At 41.2% G+C, this 10443-nt stretch overlaps 1 protein-coding gene across 1 annotated transcript in view; it reads right to left on the bottom strand.

Annotated features, from left to right (window-relative positions):
- ppm1f (protein phosphatase, Mg2+/Mn2+ dependent, 1F) overlaps positions 1 to 9860 on the bottom strand; it is an 87449-nt gene extending 77589 nt beyond the window's left edge. Inside the window, exon 1 of the mRNA XM_060843781.1 lies at positions 9586 to 9860. Coding sequence (XP_060699764.1) covers positions 9586 to 9791 — 206 coding nt within the window. The 5' untranslated portion in view covers positions 9792 to 9860. The remainder of the gene's footprint in view (positions 1 to 9585) is intronic.
- Positions 9861 to 10443: the final 583 nt, after the last annotated feature.

Raw genomic sequence — 10443 nt, forward strand, 5'->3', positions numbered from 1 at the left:
TGGGTTTCCTCTAGGTGCTCCAGTTTCCTCCCACAGTCCAAAAAATGTGCACATTAGGTGAAATGGCCATGCTAAATTGCCCGTAGTGCTAGGTGAAGGGGTAAATGTAGGAGAATGGGTCTGGATGGGTTGTGCTTTGGTGGGTCGGTGTGGACTTGTTGGGCCGAAGGGCCCGTTTCCACATTAAATAATCTAACCTAAAAAATATGCCAAAAGCCAGACTGCATAATCTACCTCTACAACTTATCTAACGTACTCACTATAGAGAATATTATAGTACTGTGATACAGTACTGTATGACATTGGCAAAGAGTTCTTAAACTTCATAACATTTAAATCAAGAATTTTGTGTAATGAAAGGAAATCTAACAAGGATTAGGATTCCAGTTCTAACCAAATATACTGAAAGTGTATTTCATGCACACAATAGCTCCGAGAGTCACATTAGTAACTTCCTTTTGGGAGGGCTTGAGTTTATTCCCCTCAAAAGCCATTTGCTAACTGCTACAGACTGTCTTCTGCTTCAATGATCAAAAGACAAAATAAATATTTTAACCCATTTTTACATCTAATTCCCAGAATTTAAAAAAAAATAAAGATAATTTAAAATCCTAATACTGTTGAATGAGGTCCTCAGTTTTATTCATTATCTTGCAGACATACACACACCCTCCCACCTAGGAACATCAGAGTGTAAATATTGAAAATATATGCCCAAAAGATTCCTGGAAAAAATAACTCAATTGCTTATACAATCTAAAGCCAAGTACACTAATCAACAGGATGATCAACATCATGTTAAGATGCATTCTCCAATCATTGCAGATATACCTGAAGTTTCAATTTAGAAAAGCAAAAAGTTATTGCTACAAATATTCATTAAACCCAAAATCTCAATGTGTTCTGATAACTTGACTTCATATTACTCTTAAAAACTGGTAAAACTGACTATTACTTTTTCTTTTCTACATACAAGGTCAAAGAGCAAGTTAGCACAGTTGCAAAATAAGGATTCTTGGAAAATACATTGCGTAATAGAAAACTGACTCCTAGTCACAATTGCTAAAGTGATTTGCACACCAGCCACCAACAGAATCAAATTCATGAAGCTGCAGTCTCAAATATTCAAACAAAATTCAATTTGCAGCTAGATGGATATTACAGTAATTTTTTGTTCAGTGAGATTATTCTGCAAGTTACACGTGATCTTCATTTTAAAAGTGGTGTGCAGGACAGTTGCAGAATTATGGCACTTAGCATTTTATGTAGCACAATTGCGGATGTTATGAATTAAGTTGAACAGTTCAGAAAAAAGGAAACACTAACAAAGCTTGTAAATGTGAAACAAAAAGCCAGCTGACAAAAAGGAAACAAATTCCTTTATCTTCCACAACAGAGAAGTACACAGCAAATGAAAGGAAACAACAAGGCTCCAACTTGAGGATAGTGAGTTTCTGTTTCCCCAATACTTATCTGAAAAGTTAAAAGGAGTCAAAACTGAATACTCACCCGTATATTAATGGCTTCCATTTGTTTCAAGTTCTTTATCAATTCCATTTTGCTTAAAAAATGTTAATTTCTATACTTTTTAAAAATACACAGAAAAGCTTTCAGAAGTTTGCACTCTTTTTCCAAACTGCATTAATTAACCTATTACATTTCACAAGACAGTTAATGACAACTCCACAATGTAACATGCCAAATAAAATCTGGTTATGGTCAGGAGCTTGACTAGAACTGTAAATATATTTATAATATAGTTTCCACTTGCTGAGCAATTTATATAGTCATAGAGATGTACAGCATCCAACCCGTCCAGTTATCTCAACCCAATCCAGTCCCACCTGCCAGCACCTGGCCCATATCCCTCCAAACCCTTCCTATTCATATACCCATCCAAATGCCTTTTAAATGTTGCAATTGCACCAGCCTTCGCCACTTCCTCTGGCAGCTCATTCCATACATATACCACCCATTTATGCCCTCTAGTTCTGGACTGCCCGACTATATGAAGTTATCCTTTTCATGGATTTCAAATTTATACTGGGAAGGTTGAGAAAACTGAGTAGGAATTGTCATAGTTCGATGGTCAGATGAATTTAACTTCATATCCCAATAATATCTCTCACGTCTTCAGAAAACCTTAACCTAGTAATCCTGGTAAGTTTCTAATTAGACAGCACAAAATAACCACTATAGATCTAGTGACTGATTGCCTCACATGACTCAAATCTTAATTTTAAATACATCATAAAAACAGGCAAGCCTTGGCTGACAACATACACAAAACTTCAAATATGCACTACACCAGAGGCACCTTGTTTATTATTTGCTCTTTATCATCATTTCCTACACTGCTCTTACCTTACATTTATTATTTTCCTACTACTTAACTTTCCTATGATGTCCACCATCAATGCTACTAATTGTTTGAATATCTGTAAATTGTAAGTCTTAGGTTTTCAAACTTTCTAGCCTGGAGAACTGATCAAGTTGAACATGTATTGCTTTTTTGTTGATGGAAGTCCAAATGGGGGATAATCTTTGAGCAACGTCAGTTGAACCACATTCTGTTGGGAGATTATACATCAACATTATAGTTGATAACAAGACTCAACAGGAAATCATTCTTGTCCAAATTCCTATACAGCCTCTGACATTGATACGTTGGCTTTCAGTTGGCTAGTGTTTCCAGTTTTAAATTCTCATCTTTAACAGCTTCACACCTCTCTATTTTTGTAACTGCCTTTGACCTTCCATTCACCAATCCCAGATTACTATTTTTGACCAGTGCAAAGAGTATGCCACATCAGCCGCTGTGTCTCAACTGCTAAAACCTTATGCTGAAATTTCCTGCCTATGCCCCTTCCCCTCGTTTTTCTTTAGATCCCCTTTAGTGCGTTTGTTTTCATACTGCATAACCCTTTAGTCCAAACTTTCCACACTGACTTGATATCCCAATCTGACCTAGTCCTATTTGCAAGCATTTTGGCCCATATCCCTCTGAGTTCTCCTATTCATAAACCCATCAAGATGTCTTTTAAAGGCTGTGATCCATCCCATTCTCTGGCAGCCCGTTCCATACACACACCATCCTGTGTGAAAATGTTACCCCTCAGGTGCTTTTTAAATCTTTCCCCTCTCACCTTAAACATATGTCCTCTAGTTTTGGGCTCTCCTCACCCTAGGAAAAAAGACTTTGGATATTCAATCTATGCTCCTCATGATTTTATAAATCTCTATTAGGTCACCCCTCAGTCTCAGACGCTCCAAGGAAAAAAAGCCCCAGCCTACTCAGCCTCCTCCTATAACTCCCTCCAGTCATGACAACATCCATGTAAATCTTCTCTGCACCCTCAAGTTTTAATATCTTTCTGATAGAAGGGCAACCAGAATGGTATGTGGTATTATAAAGGTGGCCTCACCAAAGTTCTGTGCAACTGGAACATGACATCCAATTCCTCTATTCAATGTTCCGACCAATAAAAGGCAAGTATGCCAAATGCCTTCTTTACTACCGTCGACCTGTGACTCCTGTTTTAAGGAATATGCACTTGCATCCAGAGGTCTCTTTGTCTGGCACCACTCCCCAGGATCCTACGATTTACCTGCCTTGGTTTGCCTTACCAAAATGCAACCACTCAATCCATCTAATGTCTCCTCATTTGGTTTATCGTTGCATTGTGAACTACGGTATTTGTGTTAAATACTTTTCTTAATGCTAGTTGTTGTAACATTAAAATTGTTTCCAGGAAAATTGGTTCTCTCATACTACAGTTACCATTTGCTACAACTCATAACTGAAGAAAGCAATGGTTAAATACTGCTTCAATATTTCAGAAGCTTTCTGAACACTTTAAATTTGTGATTTAGAAAAAGGTTTATAAATGATTGTTCTATACCGTAAAGCATCAGACTTCAGATGTGAACTTGACACTGAATTGGTATTCCGGTCCAAATTCTTTGCATCATACGTTCATTCTCTTTTATACTGGTGTGATGAAATTAAAACTTGTGCTCCCCACAATTCAATTTTCCAGAAGAAGAGAGGCAGGATGACATGTTCCACTGTGTCCCAGCAATTTCTGATGGGTAGGCTTGGGCAAGTGTTGCCAAGCCTATAAAAACTTTAATGAAAACAATATAAACATTGAAACATTTCCGATCAAACACCAGGGACAGTGGTCACCTAGAATCAGAGATTGTCAGAAAAGTCATGGCCAAAAATATCGGGACCAGTATAAGAGCAGGACCACACAAAATAACTATTTTATCTTACAGACTACATTTTAAATCTGCTTTGCCCTCCATTGCTGCCTACCCTCCCTGGAAGAAGTGTCTAAAGTCTCCATCCCCAGATTAGCACAGTCAAAGACTGGTGAGCTCGTCTCCTAAATTTACATGAATTTTGACTGGGCATAATTATCGTCTGGAAGGTTAACTCTGGCAGTTCTTTTCCTCCCTGATCCAGTCAGTTGGAGAAGCTGCTGAAAAGCTTGAATGCAATGTTCTACTTTTAAAATGTTCCTTTAGGGGGCCCAATGTCATTAAACATTTGAAGCACTAATGCACATAATCTGAATTTTTAATTTCTAATTTCTCAACAAAATTTAGTACAACCAATTTGTGACAGGTTTAGAGTCAAGGGTAACTCCATGCACAACAACTTGAACACTTTGCAGGATGTAGTTAACTACTTACAGATATACAAACAAAGCAGTAACAGAAAAATATATGCAGCCATTCCACTCTCCCCTTACCCTTGGGTAAGTAATTGTACAGACAAAATATCAATCATGGAAAATGCTGAATAAAAAAAATTAACCCTTCATCTCATAATGCAGCTTAGGAGGTCGTTCTGCCTACTGTACCGGAACTGGCTGTTTAGGAGACCTATCCAATTAGTTACACTCCTCTGCATTTCACAGAGTCCTGGATTTTATCTCTTCAAAGACTTTTGTAATTTTCTTTGGAATTACACTATAGAATCTGCTTCCATCATTCTCCAAGACAGTGTGATAGGGTTAGGTCACAACCTAGCAAACACATTAATTCTGTCTCCTATGGTTATGGATTCTTAGTCATAGAGATCTACAGCACGGAAATAGACTCTTGGTCCAATTCATCCATGCCAACCAGATATCCCAACCCAATCTCGTCCCACCTGCCAGCACCTGGCCCATATCCCTCCAAACCCTTCCTATTCATATACCCATCCTGATGCCTTTTAAGTGTTGCAATTGTACAAGTCACCACTACTTCTCACCCCATCTATTTAACCTAGCCATGCCCCACATGATCTTGTAAATCTCTATAAAGGTCACCCCTCAGCCTCTGACACTCCAGGGAAAACAGCCCCAGCCTATTCAGCCTCTCCCTATAACTCAAATCCTCCAACGCTGGCAACATTCTCGTAAATCTTTTCTGAACCCTTTCAAGTTTCACAACATCTTTCCAATAGGAAGGAGACCAGAATTGCACGCAATATTCCAACAGTGGCCTAACCAATGTCCTGTACAGCCGCAATATGACCTCCCAACTCCTGTACTACATACTCTGATCAATAAAGGAAAGCATACCAAACGCCGCTTTCACTATCCTACCTACCTGCGACTCCACTTTCAAGGAGCTATGAACCTGCACTCCAAGGTCTCTTTGTTCAGCAACACTCCTTAGGACCTTACCATTAAGTGTATAAGTCCTGCTAAGATTTGCTTTCCCAAAATGCAGCACCTCGCATTTATCTGAATTAAACTCCATCTTCCACTTCTCAGCCCATTGACCCATCTGGTCCAGATCCTGTTGTAATCTGAGGTAACCCTCTTCGTTGTCCACTACACCTCTAATTTTGGTGTCATCTGCAAACTTACTAACTGTACCTCTTATGCTCACATCCAAACCATTTATGTAAAGGACAAAAAGTAGAGGGCACAGCACCAATCCTTGTGGCACTCCATTGGTCACAGGCCTCCAGTCTAAAAAGCAACCCTCCACCACCATCATCTGTCTTCTACCTATGAGCCAGTTCTGTATCCAAATGGCTAGTTCGCCCTGTATCCATGAGATCTAACCTTGCTAATCATTCTCTCTTGGGGAACCTTGTCGAATGCCTTACTGAAGGCCATATAGATCACATCTACTGCTCTGTCCTCATCAGTCTTCTTTGTTACTTCTTCAAAAAAACTCAATCAAGTGTGAGAGACATGATTTCTCACGCAAAAAGCCCTGTTGACTATCCCTAATCAGTCCTTGCCATTCCAAATACATGTACCTCCTGTCCCTCAGGATTCCCTCCAACAACTTGCCAAACACCAACTTCAGGATCACTGGTCTATCGTTCTCTGGCTTGTCCTTACCACCTTTCTTAAACAGTGGCACCACGTGAGCCAACCTCCAGTCTTCCAGCATCTCACCAGTGACTATCGATGATACAAATATCTCAGCAAGAGGCCCAGCAATCACTTCCCTAGCTTCCCACGGAGTTTGAGAGTACACCTGATCAAGTCTTGGGGATTTATCTATTTTTATGCGTTTCAAGACATCCAGCACTTCCACCTCCGTAATATCGACATTTTTCAAGATGTCACCATCAATTCCCTACATTCTATATCTTCCATGTGCTTTTCCACAGTAAATACTGATGCAAAAATATTCATCCCTACCTCCTGCGGCTCCACACAAAGGCCACCTTGCTGATCTTGGAGGGGCTGAAAATGTGCTGCTGATCTTGGAGGGGCCCTATTCTCTCTCTAGTTACCCTTTTGTCCTGGCTATATTTGTAAAAACCCTTTGGATTCTCCTTAACTATTTGCCAAAGCAATTTCATGCCTCCTTTTTGCCCTCCTGATTTCTCAAGTATACTGCTACTACCTTTATACTCTTAAGGAATCACTCAGTCCATCATGTCTATACCTGACATATGCTTCCTTCTTTTTAACTAAACTCAATTTCTTTAGTCATCCAGCATTCCCTATACCTACCAGCCTTTCCTTTCACCCTAACAGGAATATACTTTCTCTGAACTCTTGTTATCTCACTTCTGAAGGCTTCCCATTTTCCAGCCATCCCTTTACCTCTGAAAGCTGATTCTTGCCTAATACTGTCAAAATTAACCTTCCTCCAATTTAGAACTTCAACTTTTAGATTTGGTCTATCCTTTCCCATCACTATTTTAAACTAATAGAATTATGGTCGCTGGCCCCAAAGAGCTCCCCCACTGACACCTCAATCTCCTGCCCTGCCTTATTTCCCAACAGTAGATCTTCTGCCATAGGAAACAGTATCATCTTATTCACTATCAAAATAACTTATGGTTATAACACTACCAGCAAATCTCTTCACCTTCTGTGCTATAGAGTCAACACCAACTTTTCCATTCCTGGCATTGTTAAAAAAAATCAGAAATAGGCTGCTCTGCCCTTGAGCCTGCTCTACCATTCGAAAGGATCATGCCTAACCTGACATTCCTCAGATCTACTCTCCAGCTTTTCCCTGTAACCCTTGATTCCTATACGGATCAAGAGTCTATCTCTGCCTTAAATGTACACAAGGTTGCTGTCCCCACAGCTATGACACGATGTTCCAAAGACTCAACCCTCCAGAAGAAATTCCTCTTGTCAGTCCTAAGTTGGCATCCCTTTACTCTGAGACTATGCCCACTGGTTTCATTTTTGCAAATAAATTCATCTGCACCTTATCATTGCTTCAAACGCTGTGTGTCTGCAGCACTTCCTTTCTTACTAAGGAATAAGTGCATTCTAAATAGCTGTTGACACAGTTCACGCAGGACTACATACAGTGTTCAAAAATAAAAAAGTGCAGGAAATGACGTGGACCCTCTTTCTTGCAGAATGTTCAAACTGATCAACTTTCACTTAATTCAGAGTCATGAATGCGGTGGCGTTCAAGAACACAAGACAGAAGTAGGAGTTAACCATTCAACCCCTAGAGCCTACTGCACTATTCAATACTGCTCCAATTGTGGCTTTAACTTCACAGCTGTCTGCCCCTCATAGATCTAACATCTATATAGCTCAGTATTGAATATATTCAATAATCTGGCCATCACTGATTAACAATCCTTAGAAAAGAAATTCCTCCTTGCCTAACTTATCAGATCTGCTGCTAAGTGACTGATTTCCAAAAACTTGTTACACATATATGCTATGACCCATTTAAAAATTGATTAATCTATGGCAAAGATATAGATCTAAGAGTCTCTCAGAAGGATCCATTAAACTGGGAGATGGGCAAATTGACTTTTTAAAAAAGTATATGGGCTTACTTAGAATTCTGTCAAAGAGTGTGGTGTTGGAAAAACACAGCTAGTCAAAGTAGCGTCTGAGGAGCAGAAGAATCGACATTTCTAACATAAGCCCTTCAGCTGTGCTTTTCCAGCACCACACTCTTCAACTATGATATCCAGCATATGCAATCCCCACTTTCTCTTTACTTAGAATGCTGGATGTTTTCTCAGCTGTGTGACAGTTTTGACAAATTGTGTCAAAGTGTGAACAGAACAGACTTTTAAGACATAAAATTGGGCTGAAGCCTTGAATTAATGGCTCAGTGGTTAGCACTGCTGTCACACAGCATCAGGGACCCAAATTGCCTTCGGCAAATGTCTATGCGGAGTTTGCACATTTTCCCCATACCTGCGTGGGTTTTCTGAATGCTCTGGTTTCCTCCTACAGTCCAAATACATGCAGGCTTTCAGGGTTGCAGGGATTTGAGGGGGTGGGGTGGGGTGGGGAAAGAGTCTGGAAGGGTTGTTCTTCAGAGAGTCACTGGATTCAAATGAGCCAAATGGCCTGCTTCCACACTGTAGGGATTCTATGGATCTTAAGATTTTTAGATATGTGTTTTGTTGAGATATATAGTTAGAGTATCAACCATGTAAGGAGAAGTTCCCAGGAGGACTATGTAACGGTTTCAGTTCCATAACAATGAAAACTCAAATTTACTATTATTACGTGCTTGCATGCTAACTTTACATTTCATGTACAAAGATCTCCCAGATGCCTCTATCATAGTTTGCTAATCTTTCCAATTAAACTATATTCTACTTTTTTATTCTTCTTGTCAAAGTGGACCCCCTTATTTTTCCCATATAATATTGATTCGGTCAAAGTTTTGCCCACCAGACTCATTAACTGTACTGTTTTGCATCTTTATATCGGCAAACTTGGTGACAAAAGAAGTCAAACGATTGATGCAGAATATACTGTAAACAACTCAGATCGCGGCACTGATCCCACGAGGTAAAACTTGCCAACCTGAAAACGACCTTTCTATCCAGATTCTGGCTGTTGGTTAGCCAATCTGTCTATACATTAATATAATCTCGCCCCTATTGGTGTGTTATCTTGCAATAGAAACTTAGATGTCACACTTCATCCGCCCGCTTGTTTAATCCTCAAATAACAAACAATCAAATCTGTCAAATATTTCAAGCATCCCATGCAGTATAAGCTTGACATTAATCGGTCGGTGGCAGCTCAGAGTGAATTGCAGCCCTGCTGCTTATCGAGGAAAGGGGCTGCAAATACAGGAGAAGGCCAATCCCACTCCCAGCCGTGCCCTCACCTGTCCCGCAGTAGCTTCAGCCCCATTTCGGCGCACTCCCCCTCCAACTCCTCCCAGCTCAGCGCCGAGCTCTGCAGGCGCATGGGCAACGAATCCTCGGGGCCTAGAGGAGTCGGGAACTCCTGCACGAAGGAGTCCAATACCCGCTGCACCGTTTTCGCCTCCGGTGCTGCCACGGTCCCGCTCTTTTCGGGCGCAGATGTCATGGCTGATTCATCTCCGGCCGCTGCCTGAGCCGGACTAAAGCGACAGCTCACGCGCCTCCAACTGTCAGCCACCCGCTGGCAGCTGGACTACGCATGTGCGCTGGCCCAACAGACCCCCCTTCAAGTCAATTAACGCATGCGCTTGGTTACAGAAACGCGTGGGTCCCAATCTCGTCACGCCCTCCCCAACAACATGCGCCATTAGCGCATGCGCTGTATTTATAGCGACACGCTTCCAGTTTCGCCACTCTCCAACCCCCATTGTTACTGGAGCCCCGCCCACCCACCACCAATAACGCATGCGCTCAGCCTACAGGAGCTTTGCTGCCTGAACTGCTGTGCTCTTCCAGCACCACTGGTCCAGAATCTGGTTTCCAGTATCTACACTCATTGTTTTACCTCGTTGATTTTAACCCTACTGCGACTCCTCTTGCAAGGATGCCTGCCTTAAAGATGTTTTCCACCTCTCCCACTGGAACTCCCAGGTCCACCTATCCCCTCCACCCTCTCCTATCACCTTCATTCCCTCCCCCACTGTACTCTATGTACTTTCTCCCCACCCTCCTCTAGCTTATCTCTCCACGCTTCAGGCTGTCTGCCTTTATTCCTGATGAAGGGCTTTTGCCCGAAACGTTGATTTCACTGCACTTTG

Source organism: Hemiscyllium ocellatum, chromosome 24 (assembly GCF_020745735.1).
Source record: "Hemiscyllium ocellatum isolate sHemOce1 chromosome 24, sHemOce1.pat.X.cur, whole genome shotgun sequence".
NCBI classification, from domain to species: Eukaryota; Metazoa; Chordata; class Chondrichthyes; order Orectolobiformes; family Hemiscylliidae; genus Hemiscyllium; species Hemiscyllium ocellatum.